General features: G+C 39.8%; 1 protein-coding gene and 1 non-coding gene across 2 annotated transcripts in view; one reads left to right on the top strand and one right to left on the bottom strand.

The window, feature by feature from the left end:
* The first annotated feature begins 1,393 nt into the window (after positions 1-1,393).
* LOC145999711 (putative peptidoglycan muropeptide transporter SLC46) overlaps positions 1,394-19,397 on the top strand; it is a 292,794-nt gene continuing 274,790 nt past the window's right edge. The window contains exon 1 of the mRNA XM_083136992.1: positions 1,394-2,543. Coding sequence (XP_082993118.1) covers positions 1,580-2,543 — 964 coding nt within the window. The 5' untranslated portion in view covers positions 1,394-1,579. The remainder of the gene's footprint in view (positions 2,544-19,397) is intronic.
* On the bottom strand, positions 15,392-15,466 carry TRNAT-UGU (transfer RNA threonine (anticodon UGU)). The gene has a single exon. It is a non-coding gene; the product is annotated as a tRNA-Thr (tRNA).

Here is a 19,397-nt window from a genome sequence, read left to right as displayed (position 1 = left end):
CGCGGTAGGATGTCAGGGGTTCCCGGGTTCTGCCACGCCCCTTGTGGGTACGTACTTACATGTTATTTACCACGGCTACAGATATCTTAATCTCAGGGGGATAGGTTCTTTGTTTGAGAATCCCAAATAAGAAAGCGTTTTATAGCCAAGAGGATATAGTAAAATGCGGATCTATATTCTGAGAACTTGACAAAATACAGAGAAAAAATATATATATATATGCATAATCGAAAAGACTTCTTGTTCTTTTATTATCAAAAAGGCTTCTTCTTCTTTTAAATGGCTTCTTCTTTTAAAAGGCTTCTTCTTCTTTTAATATGGAAAAAGCTTCTTCTTCTTTTACTATGGAAACGGCTTCTTCTTTTTAAAAGGCTTCTTCTTCTTTTAATATGGAAAAAGCTTCTTCTTCTGTTATTATAGAAACGGCTTCTTCTTCTTTTAATATGGAAAGTCTTCTTCTTCTTTTATTATCAAAAGGCTTCTTCTTCTTTGATAATCGAAAAGGCTTCTTCTTCTTCTTCTTTCCCCCCGCTTCTTTGTCAAACAATACAAGCTATACTTGTAGAAAGAGTAGGGTCGACTAAACTGACACTAGCGCCACCTCCTATTTGACGACCAAAGAGGAATAACCAGGATCGCTAATAAAAAGCGCTACCGATGGCCCAGTGCGACTAATAAAGAGCGCAACCGAAAAGTGCTTCGGGGCGTCTAATTTGACACAGCGCCACCGGGGACAAACAACCAAAACACTGACGATGTTCTCCTCGTCAGGAAAATAAAAAGAGATTGAGATACATTTCTGAATTCATTTGCTCAATTTACTATAATATATATAATCCATCTTCTCCGCTCTAAGTTTTTTATAATCTCCTTCGCTCCTATTTATATAGCGTGCTGCCATCTCTTGTCGATTCCGAGAAACCATTCCTCCTTGCAACATTCATTGTGTCGTCTGAAACTGGCACGTGACAGTTCGAATCCAGGCCGGAGCATTGGTGCTGTTTGCGAGTTTTCGTTCATCACTCTCATCTAGCCTCCCCGATGGCGCAGTGGTAGCGCCGTCGACTTGTAATCAAGGGTTCCCGGGTTCGATACCCGGTGGAGAAACATAGTGGTTCGGATCCCACCTTAAACTGTAGGTCCAGTCACAATTAGCCTTATTGTGCATAAAGTGGACTTAAAACACCAACTCAATCGTGTTTATCCTAAAGTGGTAGGAGGAATCAATCATTCGAAGCCCACAATGCATGCACAAAACAACTAAACTGGACAGTTTTCCCAATAGTACATTTGCTGGACCTTGGCGCTTTTCCTTTAGACAGGTTGGCAACCTTGACACGCATACTGTCACCGATGGAGTGTCATTTTCCCCCTGGCTAGTCGTGGATGCGGCTTCCCGTCGAAAGAAAGCGAAAACGCCGAGCGAACCAATAATTTGATGACTTCATAAACGGAAGGCCGCGAGAGGGGGAGTAGGGGGTAGAGCAAGTCTCCCCGCGCGCGTGCTGCTTACCTTTCCGCATTCACACGGCGTCTCCAATGTGTTCGTAGCGAGTTTTCACTTCTTGGGATCCCGAAAATGGACAACCCGGCCGCGGACTTTGACAAAGCTGACGCACTTCCGGTCAAGACCAGCAAGGAGGATGCAGCTGACGAGAAAAAGACGTTCGATTTCTGGAAGGACACAACCGTGGTCGAGAAAATCAAGTTTTTCTTCGGCAACATCACCGTCGAGCCCATCCTAGCGTGCTACATTGTACCCAGCGTCTTGGCCCAGCTGGCTACACAGAACCTGTACCTGGAGAAGGCATGTACCGTCAACTTGAATTACAGCGAGGAAGTGTGTTCGGCGCTGTCGCGTCGCGATACGGCCAACTACAGCAGCCAGGAAGCAGAGGTACAGCAACTGGTCGCCAAGATGAACATCTGGAAGTCGGTGCTTCAAAACTCCATACCGATGATCTTGGTCCTGTTCCTAGGATCGTGGACAGACCGCCACGGACGCAAGTTCTGCATGCTGCTACCCATTGTCGGCGAGCTGTTGACCAGCCTCGGACAAATCCTGTGCGTGTACTTCTGGGGATGGTCCATGGAGATTGCCGGCCTCTTTGAAGCCATCTTCCCGGCCATAACGGGCGGCTGGATGACAATGGGAATGGCGGTGTTCAGTTACATTGCTGACGTCACCACTGTTGAGATGCGTACGTTGCGTGTTGGGTTCGTGAACGTGTTCATCTCCTTAGGAATCCCGATAGGCACTGCCCTCAGCGGCATCCTCTACGTCAAAATAGGCTTCTATGGTGTATTCACTGTGTCGACAGTCCTGTACCTCCTAAGCATGTTGTACGTTATCTTCAGAATTGACAATATAAAACCGAAAAGAACGCCCGAACAGAAGAAGATCGGTTTTTGGAAGGATCTTTTGGACCTGAACCACGTCGTCAATACCTTCAGGGTGACTTTTAAGAAGAGGAAATCTCGAACAACCCTTAGGATTATTCTGCTGATGGTGGTGTGCTTCGTCTCTCTTGGACCACTTTTCGGTGAGTCTTTATTATTTTTCTAGCATGCTTTCGGGTGCTCAGTGTTTGGAAGAAGATTGGTAAGATGGTACCTACACGAGACGATAAAATCTCACTTAATCTATTGAAATCTAGTGTCTGGTGTGCCATTTTGGTCTTAAGAGCGGTTCGATATCCTGTGGAGGCACATTGGGGTTGATTGGTTGGTTGGTGTTTTAAGTCCACTTTATGCGCAGTAAGGCTAATCGGGACTGGACCTACAGTTTAAAGTATGATCCAAACTACTATGTGACTCCACCGGGTATCGAACCCAGCACTCCTTGATTACAAGACGACGACGTTACCACCGCGCCATCGGGGAGGCCCGGATCTCATTTTAATCGATCCAGTCCCGATTAACCTATCTGTACACAAGTGGACTTAAAACATCAAATCAAAGAAAGGAAAAACTCGATCTTAATAGCAAAGTCTCGATCTTGTTGTATGTATATACGAGTACATGTACGGTCATGGACTACACACACTTATACTGTACATAACACAACATATATAGACTATTTGTAAATATTAATCGGAGACCAGCCCCATTGGTTTGTCAAACTTTGTTTTCTAAGTTCACTTTATTCTCAGATAAGTTAATCGGGACTGGACCTACAGTTTAAAGTAGGATGCGAACCACTGTGCGATGTCACCCCATCACTAACATAGGCAGGATATGTTTTCTCGCAGGGAATGGAACTGTTTTGATGGGAGTCGGGAACGCAATATATTTCGAAATTTTTAACCGTTGTTTTAAAAGTTGTTGAGACAAAAATAGTAATCGGGGGTCATTTCGAAACCCCCAACCCCCACCCTCGAGTTCTTTACTGCTTTCATTTAAAATTTTTGAATGAATTAAATTTTTTGGATGTGTCGGCACATGTGGCTATTTTGCATTTCCTCATCATTTTGGGAGGGGCTGCAGCCCTATCAGCTCCGCCTTCGTACGCCAGTGGACTCCACCGCGAATCGGACCCAGGAACACTTGATTACAAGGTCACAGTGTTACCACTACACCATCCACCCAACCCCTGGCATATCTGAAAAAGTCTCCAGCATAGAACGCACAATACTTTATAATTTTCAAAACTACAATTTTCTTTTCCGGTTTTCTCTGTAATTTAGTAATGAAAATTATATTTTCGTCACAATACTTGCTATTATCAGGGTACCATGTCCTATAGCTTCAATGAAACAGGCCAACGTGGTTCCGGCGCCTGGAATCCTCGATGTCTTACCTTTACATGTGCCAAGTATCACTTTAGAGCCTTGGTTTTTAGCATAGGTACGGACATTTTAGTTCTCAGACATGGGCGTATATATAGTTCACGTAAAGGGGGGGGCTCAACTTTTGGTATGAATAGGGTTCCTTTATTTCATAAGTGAAAATCCAGGACACTGCTGACCGGAAGCTTGTTGGGGAGCGGGGGAGGGGGGATGGTGCTGGACCCGACAAAGTTGTGTGTACAGCAGTGATGTGCGTCTACGCGTAAACAACGATAGTCTACATTCTACACGTAGACTATTTTATACACGTAGATTACGTAATCTATGTAAACAACATGGCGAAAGGTGATAACTTAGCAAAGGGCGCCGTGAAATTAAAAAATACATACTGCTTATCAGTTGCTGATGTGTGAGGAGAACTTTTCATACTATTTCTTCCAAATTCGAACAATTTCTCACCTAGGAAGAAACCTAAGATAGGAAATATTCTAGTGTTTTATGAGAAAAAGACCACTCTTGCCTCACGACTGCCATCTGTTGTTGTTTCTTGCATACTATTTATCTTCTTCCATAGTTGGTAATAGAAGAGAATAACATTTTGTTGTAAATAGGGTTCTTTTCATTTCGTTAGGAACCAGTATAGTTGAAAATGTCACTTTCCTTTCATGAAAGCCTTGAAAATTAATTTTAGTGCACTTTAGATTGTCTACGTAGCCTATGTAAACTACCCTTGAAAATTTATTTTAATGCACTTTAGATTGTCTACGTAGTCTATGTAAACTACAATCCTAAGCCCTGCGACAGGTTAAGTTTGCAGCAGGTTTTATGTATTAATAAACGCGAAACCGGCGCTTAGCATCTCCCGTACCAGTCTTGCCTCAACCGCCGAGCTAATCACATCACAGACAGTGAGAAAATCGGCAGTATTGCAGCGGAACTATATTCTGCTCGTACGTTTAGGTCTATATATGTGAAAAGTTGCTGCAAACTTAACCTGTGGCGGGGCTTATGTAATCTACGCGTAGATTACGTATAGACAACGCATGTAGACGTAAACTTATAGTCTACGGCACATTACTGGTGTACAGCCACGGTCACGCTACTTAGTACTGACACTTTTCTGTTCGTGTTGTGTTAATCAACTTGAGAATGTTAGGAATGTTTAGCTAGTTTTCTTGCACTGCGTTTTTAGAAACTAAATTTCTTTGAAAATACTCGAGGGAAAATAATTATATCTGATTTGACAGTCCCAATGCAGTTTCTTGTCGCAGAAATTCCGAAACTATCAGGAAATTGCAGACATTTGGTCTGCAGTACCATCTGGTGTGTGGAATTTCGTAATTCACTTCCCATCCGTATCCTGTCCTATACATCTCGAATTTAGGAGAATAAAATAAGTCCGAAGAAATTTTTATGAGTAAGCGGATAGAACAGGTAGTCTGGTAATTTTGATGAACCAAAAGGGAGGGGTTTGGACCTGTTGAACCGCCCCGCCCTTAAATACGCCCATGTTCTCAGATATATTAATGCTTTTAGTCCCTACAGAACTTGTATTTTTTTAAAATTTCATTTGTTATATTTAAGACCTTTTTTCGTTTTTCATACAGGGTTGTCCCATTGTGACGGATGCAAATTGCCTGAGTGTTGAGTCACCCACCATTTTAATTTCAACGAATTACCCAATAAAACAAAAAGTAAGACTATCTAGTATTATAAGCAAGGTTTGACTGCTGTGAAAAACCTTTTATAATATCGTTAATGCGCTAGTGATATTACTATAACAAGTTCTCAAGAACAAACAAATTTGGAGTCAATAATGACGTAAATGGGGAAAACATTTAAAATGAGTAAATCCAAAGAGCTTACATTATACATTATTGCAGTTTACCTCGTATTTCTTTCTTTTGATTTTTTCCCCTTTGCAGTGCAGCAAATACACTCGAAGTAGTTAAAGATAGTGTCGTTTGTTTGCAACCTAACTCAACCTTACGGTTACAAATGGGTTTGCTAAGAAACTTACCCCTCTTAACGGACTTACACGCATTATTTTCACAATTACAATTCTAATTAGCAAACCATTTTCTCAGCGTATTAGCAGCTGGGTGTGTCCCACACCGCGATCCGTTGCAAATACAGAAACACAAAAAAATTCAACTGTGATAGAAATTGTGAGCACTTCAGATAAAATATTAATTAACGATGAAAATTAAAAGTAAAGAAAAACGGAATTATACAGGGTGATTCAAGAAAATGATAACACTGTATAGGAAATGGAAATTGTACTACTCACCATCTACGTTGGACACCGTTTATGTCGACAAGATGATAAACATGTGGAGAGCATGTGAAAAGATTGTCATGTAAATTTGTTCAATATTAGAAGTAAACGTAGACGGTGAGTAGTACATTTTCTATTTCCCATATAATGTTAACATTTCTTGAATCGCCCTGTATTACTGATATATTAGATATTCATTTATTTTTCTGTTCTCGTATATAAAATCATTTATGTGTATTTTGTTGCATGTAACTATAGATGCAGTTTTCTTCGCTAATATAATTGTGATTTTTAAGGAAAAACTCTTATAAACAACCCACTGTCACACGTGTGTGCACTCACAAATACACACATGCATAGACCTACATATCACGTTCAACATATGACATTTTAAGGTCTGCGTTGGCATGAACGTTCGGAAGGAATTTTTCCAAGGAGGGACAAGCAAAATACTTATTCAGGGGGGCAAACTAGGCATATTTCCACCTATCCTGATAGCGTTGTCACTTGAAAATACACTATTACAGTTTGATGTTAAAATAACTTCAAACTTTAGGAGTGAATTTTGTGCTGCAACGCAATAATAATAATAAAAAAAATACTGTAACTGAAATGAAATTAAAAATGTGAAATATATCATTTTATTTTGACATTCATTTTCCAGGAAAAAGGGGTGGGCGTCCTCCCCCCTCTCCCGAGGTCCATACTCGTGAGACCTTCTAATCTACAAAATTCCGTTAATTTTTGTATGATTTCGCTATTGTCTAGATATCTTTCATAGAAAATAGGTTTACATTTAGTTTGCCATGAAAGTATCTTAAAAGGATGCAAATTTTCAGGATTTCGAAAGAAGAGTTATTTCCTAAAACGAAAGTTTTCCTGCATTTTGGTATTTCACGGGATCTGGAAAAATACCGACCGACATTTTCGCAGAGTCTAATTACCGTGGAAATTATTCAAAATTCAAACTTTCTTTTCAATTTTGCAGCAATTTCGCATGAAAACCAAGATTTTGTGATTACATAACATCTATTTTCATATTCTCATGTGATTTTTGCATATTCCAAAGCAAATTTATGCATATAATCAGGGTTGTTAGAGGTCCAGGAATTTCAAATAAATTCAATTCCGGTCCAGGAGAGAAATCAGCAAGCGTAAATCGGTTCTGGACCGTAAAGAAATTTTTTATCTGTAAAGTATTTCAATTCGGTCCAGGAACCTTTTTTCCTATCAATTTAAATAAGGTCCAGGAACTTTTTTTCCGGATCAGTATAAATTCGGTCCAGGAACCTTCTTTCAATGAAACAATACGTAACTTGGACCGAATTTAAATTGTGCGAGAGAAAAAAGATTCCGGTTCTGCACCGGAACCGAATAGAACCCATTACAATTTAACGTATCCTGGACCTTGAACAACCCTAGATATAATTGGATAATAATATTTTATACACTATTATTGATCAATGTTTTTGAACAACTATTATTTATTGACATTTTGAAATATCGGTATCGCTGGGTATCGGTTACAGTATCGGCATCGGTATCGGTTCAATGTGGTATCAGCCCTAGTTACTATTATTATTATTATGCAACAATTAGGAAAATTTTAATATAAGCCAGGAACATTAGTGTAGGTAATGTTATCCCAGCATTTTCTCGAAATCTCGGATTACATGATTCATATAGCCAGTCAGGTATTAGAGATTATTTGCATTAAGCATTCCAAACATAATTCTCTTTTGTATCTACCCATGTTTAGCGTAAGCTACATTCCTCTCTTCATGCTACAAACGCGACTTATTACTACAACAATGGCATTAACCTTGCCAATGCAGGACAATAATGCGCCCGCTATGCATGCTTTAAATAGCATAGACCCATTTGCGCGACCATGGATGAGGAGGGTATTTTATAACCATTAATATCATATGTCAATAGAGCCTCCCCGATGGCGCAGTGGTAGCGTCGTCGCCTTGTAGTCAAGGGGTCCCGGGTTCGATACCCGGTGGAGGCACATGGCACAGTGGTTCGGATCCCACTTTAAACCGTAGGTCCAGTCCCGATTAGCCTTACTGTGCATAAAGTGGACTTAAAACACCAACTCAAACCAAATCATATGTCAATGTTTTCATGTTCACCCTTCGCCATTGGGGTACTTCAAAAGTCAAAATAAGAAGTAACGGGGTCCTCTGCAAAAATGCCAGATAACAGACAGCAGGGTTTCGATACCTGACCACGGAGCGGAATACAGCTTGGCATTTCGGCACTCGGTTTTATGCATAATTAAAGATAAGAGAAATTGTTGCTTTTCACTGGCTACGTTTAATGCTTCCACGCGAACCTATCGTAAAGAGTAGATTTCGCAACCACTGGAAATGGAAAATAGATTACGCTTGTTTTATCTGAAACATTTCCAAATAATAAGCGACAAGAAAGTGCGTATTTAAAGGGGAAATCCAGGGGGTCTTGATCCTACTCCAACAGAGTTTCCATGTAGGAAATTTAATTTTAAAAAAATACTCCCTTACAGTTTTTTGTGAGTTTCATGACAATTGGCTACGAGTAATAACAATAACAAAAATATTGTCGTTAATATACAAAGGCTGTGGCAGAGAAGGTGAGACAGATTTTTCCCTTGCTTGGCAATATTGCCTATGGGCGAAACCACGTTAGTGAGCAGCTGTATTAGTTTACGTGGAACGTGTTTCGTTTACCTCTCCAGGTTTTTGTGTATAACATTGCTTTTCGCGATGACTATTCAAGATGAACAGCGACATGCCATAAAATTTTGTTGGCGTTTAGGGAAAAGTGCTGCGGAAACATATGCAATGTTTCAACAGGCATATGCCGATCAAGACAGACTGAGTAGAGTCAAGTGTACCGATGGCACAAGTTGTTCGAAGATGGGCGCGAATCAGGCGCTTTGAAGAACTCCTTCATATTGCACCACGATAACGCATACCGCGCGGGCTTTTCAGGATTACGCTACGAAGAGAAAAATAGAAATTTTCCCGCATCCAGCATACAGCCCGGACCTTGCACCCTGCGACTTTTGGCTATTTCCACTTTTAAAGGTCGCTTTACGTGGTCGTCATTTCATGACGAACAGAGAAGTGATCACCACAGCGCAAGTTTTCTTCAGTTCGCTACCTGACGACGAATTTTCAAAGACATTCACAAAGTGGCAGCAGCGTATGGACGCTTGCTTAGCTGTCAATGGTGCCTATTTTGAAAAAGATGTACGTCTACTCGATATGGCTGATTCTGAATAAAAATTTTGTTGTTTGTAATTTTTTTGTTAAATTTTAATGCTTCTTGGAGGGGTCCATGTACATGCTATAACCGATTATTGTAAGACTTTTCCTCCGGAACGAACGAGGAGAAAGAACACTTTACTCCCCTCTTAAGTAATACGTCGTATACTGTTCTGGATTTTTGGCGCACAAAGAGTGCAGTCGGCGGTTAGATGTGATGACGTCGCGTCTTTGCGGTTCGTGTTCGCGCGCTCGTTGCTGGTAAAATTTGTAAAAGTTGCAGTTGACATTTTGATATTCCGTTACGTTAAAATGCTGAATTGAATAGTGAGTTCGATCCCAAAAAGGAACTTGAACGGTGAACTTGCAGCCTGGAAGAAGGAAGAGTTGCAGCGTAACCGGATCGGATCGCCTTCTACAGACTGAAGCGGAAACATCAGGAAGTGCATTTAAGAAATTAGGAAGTTACGTCAACAGTGGTTTTGTTAGTGATAAGTGAGCCTGGTTTAAGTGTCGAGAGCTCTCGTGAATATGGTTTATGGATTATTAGCGTCGAACAGTATAAGGTAACAAGTACAGCGCTGAACTACAAAAAAGCTAGCTAAAACCGTGAGTAATATTTCCAATGTGTTACATTTTTTTTATTTTGTGTTCATTTTATGCAAGGTTTATACATTGAAACTTCACCGAGACAATCAGGGCATTCTCTGTATATCCCTGTATCTGGATTTTCCGGTGTAAAGCAGGTGAAGGAGACTTAACAAGGGCCTCCTTGCGATTGTTTAAGTAAAAATAGAATCTGAGTAATAAAAATATGTGAAAGGTAATTTTCATCTTTGCTTCACTCATTTAATCAGGTTTTGTAAAAAACTGAAAAATCCTGCTTGTATCTTGAACGAAAGCAGGCAAACGCATTTCAAAATCAAAATACTCTTGGTAATGTTATAATGCTTGTCTTTTAACAGCTACGCAGTCACGACTTTTTTACCTATTGTGCTCATTTTGGTCCCAATCGGCAGCCAATGAACCAAATTTTCACCCTAGTACATTTTCTAGCCAATGGAGGTCGCCGTTTTCCTATACAGGAATTAGTCTCACCTTCTCTGCAACAGCCTTTGTATAATTGAAGCATAAAACTAATTCGTAACATCATTTTCATCATCTAGAATAAACAACCGCCGATCTCCGTGGTGGAGTGGTTAGCACAGGGCGCTACGACGCAAGATCTCCCGGGTTCCAATCCCTGCCTGGGCGTGGGTGTACTTAGCTTACCGTAGCAGTAAAGAAACACGGAGAATCTTGTTTCGTTCATTTCGAATGAAATTACGTCATATAGGTTTATAAGGACCGCGAAACAAAAATCAGAATGTCCAGTCATTTGTACTGGAAGTGAGAGGTAATTGTAGCATTGATAGATACCAGTTGAATACGTCACACGAAGAACGTTTGTAACCAACAGTTTCGCACATAGAGACGTAAAGTTGATAATATTGTTCGTGGATTGTAGAATGTAGTAGTGACACGTTATATGAACAGATGGAAGTTCCGTACCGTGGAACTTCCTGTTCGAGGTAAAAAGATAACTAATTGTCTTGCTGTTTCTGTAGCATTTTTGTTGCAGACAGAGTTATCCTTGTATTGAGGTGACCAAAAACTTCCAACCGTTTTTCTCAGAAATTTCATCATGAAAATAAATATATATACATACATACATAGATACATACACACACACACACGTGTGTGTGTATATATCCCCGACGGCGCAGGGGTAGCGTCGTTGCCTTGTAATCAAGGGGTCCCGGGTTCGATACCCGGTGGAGGTACATAGTGGTCCGGATCCCACATTAAACTGTAGGTGCAGTTGACACGGTCGTGCCAGGTTCAATCATAGGATATTAATAGCCATAAGAATATATTTATATCAATACAAATTGAGAATGAGCAACATTAGACTGTATATTGGTATCCGCGTGATACCTCCCAGGGCACGGGAAAATATTAAGATTTACAATAAATAGAAACAAAAACACATATCTTACGTTTTAGCATATGAATTCAGAATCTATTTATCTTGATTATGCAATTTAAAATGAATCAAAGTTTTACATCATAACGAAACTCACAAAAAAAAATCACAGTAGCAGCACAATCTTTCTCTCATGCACTTCCATTAATCTCGTAACTTCCAGCTACAAGATTCATATATACCAGGCGGGATGGTGTACTTCAACAGTCTGTTCATACGTCCGGGAAGGACATGTCACAGTCTCAGTCTCGATTAGCCTTGCTATGCATAAAGTAGACTTAAAACACAAACTCAATAAATCAATATATATATATATATATATATATATATATATATATATATATATATATATATATATATATATATATATATATATATATAGGGTGTCATTTTAATGGCGCCCACGGACCACAGATTCGTGTAGAGGACATCAAAACAAACAACTTTTCTCAGTAACATTTTTCTCGTTGGTGCGTCAGTTCGACGCTACAATCGTTCAAAAAAAATACCGTTTTGCCGCCTGGATGCTGGCAACCCAAACAACATTTGATCGTATCTGTGACGTCATTTCCTGCGGCGAAAGAGCGCACGGCAGTGTTACAAGGAACACACAAATTTTGTGAAAAATGACAAACTACCAACCACATTATTAGCTGTAAAACGAAGCGAGAAACGCGTCCAGTAAACCGAACATCATAGCCTACCAGCCAGAACATCAGCAGTCATCTCAGGGGAAGAGGGAAGTGAACCAACGATATGAGAAATGGTAAAAAACGTATTCAAAATGAAGTGTCATTATCAGATTTTGTCTCAGCCTACATGTCAAATATCAACAACAATAAATGTTATTGTACTTACAACTTACATGTGGCTGTTTACGCCCAGCTACATGTCAATTATATTTGCAAATCTCGTTGCAAGGTTGATATCTACAGGTTTGTGTCTCGATGCCTTGTGGTACTTTTGTGCTGATAACGGAAGTATCTGAGGTTCACTTTGTTACATTACGGCTAAAACACGTACAACCACAGCAACAATCTAATGATGAATCAGTAGCGAATATAGCCTACTGCCCTGTTCAGAGTTGCAAACTATTACATGTGTATCCGGTGCGTAGATAAACACAGTCTGAGTTTGTGTTTTAAGTCCACTTTAGGCACAGTAAGGCTAATTGGGACTGGACCTACAGTTTAAAGTGGGATCCGAACCACTTGTGCCTCCACCGGGTATCGAACCCGGGACCCCTTGACTACAAGGCGACGACGCTACCACTGCGCCATCGGGGAGGCTCAGATAAACACAGTCGTCTGAGAGTTTGTTTTACTACTATTTATATCCCTGTATTCTCAACCATTTTTGTCACTTGCCTCATAATGCCCTGAATATGCATTACATTATGTGTTGCTTACCTTTGGAATTTTGTGTTCTTTCATTTATATTTTGTCATCTGTTCAGTGTGTCACAGACAACTAGTATCAGAAGGACGAAGTGGATAGACTAAATTGTAGATACCAACTTGGTAACTAGATTTGCAAATATTTGATATGTAAGCTAAGACAAAATTCGATATGACTACTTCCACTTGAAATCTATTTTCTTTCTACCATATTTCATATCGTTTGTTTACTTCCTGTTAGGTTACAGAACGTGTTTTCTCGTTTTGTTTTACGGTACATAATGTGGCTGATTGTAGCTATGTCATTTTTCACAGAATATGTGTTTTCCTGGCAACCCTGGAACGCATCGCTTCACGACGGGATATGACGTCACAAATGCAATCAAATGTTGTGTGTGGTTGCCAGCATTCAGGCGGCAATACGAGCTTTTTTGAACGACTGTAGCGCCGAAACGATGCACCAACGAGAAAAATGTTACTGAGAAAAGATGTTTGTTTTGATGTCCTCTATACGTTTCCGTGGTCCGTGGGCGCCATTAAAATGACACCCTATATATATATATATATATATATATATATATATATATATATATATATATATAATATGTGTAGTATATATATATATATAGCCTATATATATGTATATAATCCTCAAGGTCGTAGAAATATTAACAAAAATAAATTACAAATAATGATTTTTACATTATTTATTTATTTATTTATTTATTACTGAACACAACAGGCGAATGCCCAATTACAGTGTTCTATATTTCTTATTTATCTTTACACTCAGTATTTCAGATCTTTACCACCATGTACAATATATATATAAGATACTGATATAATATATTATAAATTACATAAAATATGGAAATAAAATAAACACAGTATAAATCAAGGATAGAAGTTATTTACATTAAAGAAATATATTAATTATGTGTGTAATAAATGACCTGTAAATAATTGACACACTAGAAAGTACGTACTTATATGTAATTGAGTATAAACTACGAAAGAAATATATATTTACAAATATTGCGTTTATGTTTACATTGTTGACATTTATTCTTCCATTCCATGAATAACTTTTTTGAATGTCCCAATAGGCATGTTAAATGTGTCTAATTTTGGTTCCCTTTCCGAACATCTGTTGTACAGTTCACACATTCTCCTGATAGGTGATTTATTTATGATGTTCGATCTTCTGTTACTACAGTAAAATAGGCTCCCTTTGGATTATGTTTTATGCTGTGCATAAAGTGGACTTAAAACACAAACTCAATAAATCAATATGTGTGTGTGTATATATATATATATACAAATACAAAAAAATGGTATGCCATTGGTATATGGTAGCACACGATGTACATGCCATTGAAAAAACAGCACAGTTCAAGTGATACACAAGCGACAAGCGACAAGCGACACGTGAAGCTTGTCGTGTAAATTGAGTACGGAAGGTTGAATTTATTTTTCAATTCTGCCTGTCGCTTCTGTCTTTTAAAGCTCCCTAGGCCTCCCCGATGGCACAGCGGTAGCGTCGTCTCCTTGTAATCGAGGGGTCCCGGGTTCAATATCGGGTGGAAGCACAAGTGGTTCGGATCCCACTTTAAACTGTAGGTCCAGTTCCGATTAGCCTTCCTGTGCATAAAGTGGACTTAAAACACCAAATCAATCAATCAAATTAAAGCTCCCTAATATTTCCTCAGAGATGATGTTCAAAGAAACACTGTGGATAATGAAGATATATTTTCCTTGCGCTTTTCCAGGAAAGAATAAACATATCGATTCAGTTTTCTTCCTTTCATAAATTCACTGTTCAGCATGCTGAACGTGGCTCAAGCAAAATTCTCCAATTCGCCGATTGTGCTAATAAGCAACGTTCATGGAGGAAACAGGCTAAGGGGTGTAAGGGGTGCTCCTTCCACGTAGTACACCCTGGACTACAGACTAATGAGGCTCTGGCGACTGGCTCCATGGCCAGTATAATTCTGTGTCGTCCTGTGTTTTGTCCTTACTTGTGCTGAGCGCTCTTTTTAGCCTCAGCTTTTACCCAAGGTAAGGAAATTTTAGTTTTTAGACACGCTTTTATTTTTGTTATGATAAGGGGCTGGACCCCGTATGGTGTGACGGGTGCAAAAAATGCGTCAGTGCTGACGCATCAAAAATATTAAAACAGGCTAAATCGGCCACACACTCTAAATGTCGTTTCGACCTCTTGTTTATTGAAGACGATTCTCCAGTTTCGTCGATAGCCCATTGATTTATTAAAGTAATTTATTTGTACCATTACGTTTTAACCAATTGATTGATTTGATTTATGTCACTTCGCTTTTCTGCCACTTTAGGTTAATCGCGAAGATGAAACTGATGAAGGGACGCTCACAAAGAACCCATGCCAAGATTCGAACCTTGGACCCCTGCCGTCGTAGCGCGCTATGGCACAAGCACTTTGACATGAAGATAACTGCTACAAGGAGGTAATATGGAAGAGAACATTGTTTGTTGTTTTTTCTAAGTTTTCTGCACGAAAAGGCAAATTGCGGCTGGACTGACAATTTAAACTGGGGTTGTTGTTGAGTTGGTGTTTTAAGTCCACTTTATGCACAGTATGGCTAATACAGTTTAAAGTGGGATCCGAACCACTTGTGCCTCCACCGGGTATCGAACCCGGGACCCATTGATTACAAGGCAACAACGCTACCACTGCGCCATGGGGGAGGCCCACTAAAGTCGGGTCCGAATCACTATGTGCCTCCACTGGGTACACTCGATACTCTTCGATTACAATGTGGTGATGTTACCACTACGTCATCCTGGAGGCCCTGGAAGGGAAGATATAAGAAAGTGCAAGCAGCGCCAGTCACCATCACGGCTTCTATCGGAAACTCGGAAGAAACTTAACACGATATCAGGCTAGCGTGATTTGAACTTACATCCTCCAGAATACAAGTCGGTCATCTTATTAACCCACATAGGGGCGTGCGAAATGAGATAATTTTAGGAACTCCATTGATTGAATTTGTTTATGTTACATCACTCTTCCGCCACTTTTGGCTAATCGTTAATATGAGGAGACGTTATGATAAAATATGAATGTACACTCACAAGGAAGACCCATCCTCAGGCCGGGATTCGAACCCGAGACCCCTGTCGTCGTAGCGCGCTGTGTTAACCACTCCGCCACGGGGGGTGGCTTTAGGAGTTCGAGCCTTCACACCAAAGTATCTTCTAAATATGAAGCATGAAAACTTAACTCCTCTAGACATACAGTACAATACCAAGCAACTACAGCATGTGGGGCCTGGGCCCCCACATAAGGCGTTCAGTTGGAGCCACAGCACCGATGCACGACGGTCAAGGGAACTTCTGCGACTGAATAATAATAATAATAATCCTTTTAATTATCTAGGTTGGAGAAGATTGATAAAATATTTTGTTTACTTTATTTCGTTTCTCTGACATTTTTGGTTAATTGCGAAGATGAGGATGAGTGATGATGGTAAAAGGACCTCACAAAGAACACCCATGAGCAGGCCGGAATTAGAGTTGTTTTAAGTCTACTTTATGCACAGTAAGGCTAATCGGGACTGGACCTACAGTTTAAAGTGGGTTATGAACTACTAGTTGCCTTCATCGGGTATCGAACTTGGGACCCCTTAGTTACAAGGCAACAACGTTATCACCACGCTATCGGGGAAGCCTAGCCGAGATACGAATACCATACTAAAAAGAAGTATGCTAATCTTGTTACTGAAAATTATGCACTTTAAAAACACACTTAAGACATGGTTTCTGGTGTATGCGGAAGAAAAGTGAGATGAAAATGCGAATTTTAACAGAAAGAATTCCAAAAAGTGAAAAATTAACATCGTTATGACTCTGTCAAAACTCCACTTTCCATCTTTTTTTTACCTGTGTATGTCCTTGCACTCACCAAATTCGTCCATTAAATTTCTTATAGAACTCAGTTCAAAATGGCCTTAGTCGATAATAATTACATGTGGATGTAACTTGTCGAGTCACTCTAAAATTTCAGCTGATAGCCTTTGAAGAACCGAACAAAATTAACTCTGTCGCAAGCAATCGTGCGAACACCTGACAGTCGGGTGTGCTAATTCCCCTTCGTCTCGTCTAACCTCCACACTAAGTGGAAGAATTGCATAATGTGTCATTCCTTGCTTTCACACCTACAGCAATCCTTAATCTCTACGAGCAAAAAAACTCGGCTTTGACCTTACGTAACGGATCATCAAGTTTCCATTTTCTCAAGGAACCAGTCAGCTCATAAAAACCTGATTAGTTAGGTACCTGCGCCAAATACGGCTCACCTAAAGTTTGGTGTTTTTTTGTGAGCGACACACAAGTTGAAAAGAATAGTAAGAGATACCCCAAAAGTTGGAAAAGAATAATAGCAAGAGATACCCCAAAAGTTGGATAAGAATAGTAAGAGATACCCCAGAAGTTGGAAAAGGATAGTAAGAGATACCCCAGAAGTTGGAAAAGAATAATAGCAAGAGATACCCCAAAAGTTGGATAAGAATAGTAAGAGATACCCCAGAAGTTGGAAAAGGATAGTAAGAGATACCCCAAAAGTTGGAAAAGAATAATAGCAAGAGATACCCCAAAAGTTGGATAAGAATAGTAAGAGATACCCCAGAAGTTGGAAAAGGATAGTAAGAGATACCCCAGAAGTTGGAAAAGGATAGTAAGAGATACCCCAGAAGTTGGAAAAGGATAGTAAGAGATACCCCAAAAGTTGGAAAAGGATAGTAAGAGATACCCCAGAAGTTGGAAAAGGATAGTAAGAGATACCCCAATATACTGGCTATGAAGTTCAAACATTTAAATTGGTATTACTTGCAAATAAAATCCTTAGAAAAATATTTGGACGTAAAAGGGGAGGAGACAGGTGAGTGGAAAAGGTTACATAATTTAGAACTACACAATTTGTATTCATGTCCAGATATTATTAGAATAATTAAATCAAAAAGACTTAGGTGGGCAGGCCATGTGGCACGAATGGGAGAGGATAAAAGAGTTTACAGGATTCTTGTTGGGAAACCTGATGGTAAGAGACCTGTAGGAATGCCAAGACGAAGATGGAGCGATAACGGTGAGATAGACATAAAGGAAATCGGTAAGCGACGTTTGCAGAATGATTTCAGTTATTTATACAAAATTGTGAATGGCAAAATCCGCTGCAACACACTCCTTGAGGAATTCCACTTTAGAGTACCTATGAACACAACACGCAACACAAGATTATTTTATACAAGAAAACCTAGACTAGAAATTCAAAAAAGATCTCTCTTTTACAGACTTGCAACACAATACAATGATCTTTCCTCCAGTATTGATATATATTTCCTCCGAGTTTGCCTTTCGGTCTTCCATCAGAAGAAATGCTTGTAATTAATATCACATAGTGCCATCTTTTACTTAATTTTTTTGTTCATTTGCTATTCACTTTGTGTTGTTTTGTTACTCGTAATTCTTTTTTTATTTTTTTTTGCTTATTATTATTGCTTTCTCATTGTTGACAAATTCTACGACAGAGGGGTTTTCTCCACTTGGTAGAGCAATCTCTCCCCCTCCATCCTTTCTATCTCTATATCTTTTCTTCATCTCTCTATCTTTCTCTCTCTGTATTTCTTTATGTACCCCTCTTTCTGTGTGTGTCTCCGAATGGGGAATTGAAACGAAAAGGATAAGAAATGTGTGGAATGTGTTTCTGTGCAAGTAGGAATTTCGCCATGTGGAAAAGGAACTGAACTGCTGATAAAGGAATTCTTGTGGGGAAATGTCCGATCAATGCCAAGGTGAACTTAGTAGAATATGCGGAAGACCGAAATATTGTGTATACAGTGGTTGCCGGACAATGCGATAACGGACAATTCCGATGCACTCAGTTAGAAGTGAAAGGGCGGATGGACAATTGCGATGAAAACAGTTAGAAGTGAAAGGGCGGATGGACAATTGCGATGAAAACAGCTAGAAGTGAAAGGGCCGATGGACAATTGCGATGAACTCAGTTAGAAGTGAAAGGGCGGATGGACAATTGCGATGAACTCAGTTAGAAGTGAAAGGGCGGATGGACAATTGCGATGAACTCAGTTAGAAGTGAAAGGGCGGATGGACAATTGCGATGAACTCAGTTAGAAGTGAAAGGGCGGACGGACAATTGCGATGAACTCAGTTAGAAGTGAAAGGGCGAAAGAGAATTATGTGAAATATTGATATTTTCGGCTGGGAATTGGGTTCAATAAAGCTTTTGATCATGGGCAAGAGCCAACAGACAGCTTTTGAAGTGACCCGTTTTCTCATATGTGCGAAAACACTTCCCAACTCTCTCCTCGATTTTAATGTCGCGCTTCTTCTTTTTCTGATCTTCTTGATTATGAAGTTCCATCCGCATGTACTTCATGTTGGTTTCTTCTGCTTAGCTCTTGATTCAGACCAGAACATCATGAAGTTTTGGATGCGGTATGCAAAGCCACCTATTTATTTTGTTGTTCCAACTTCTACAGTAGTTCTGTGGCGTCTTTGGTTAGGTTAGGTTAGGTCCTGATCGTCCAAATTGTCCTACCATTAATTTGTAAAATGACCTTCACCGTGAAAATCATCGCAATTGTCCGTGATTTTGGCTTCGTCG

This window comes from Lepisma saccharinum, chromosome 15, assembly GCF_977018435.1.
Source record: "Lepisma saccharinum chromosome 15, izLepSacc3.1, whole genome shotgun sequence".
Classification (NCBI taxonomy): Eukaryota; Metazoa; Arthropoda; class Insecta; order Zygentoma; family Lepismatidae; genus Lepisma; species Lepisma saccharinum.
Note: the sequence above shows the minus strand (reverse complement) of the source record. Positions and strands in the feature narration are given on the sequence as shown.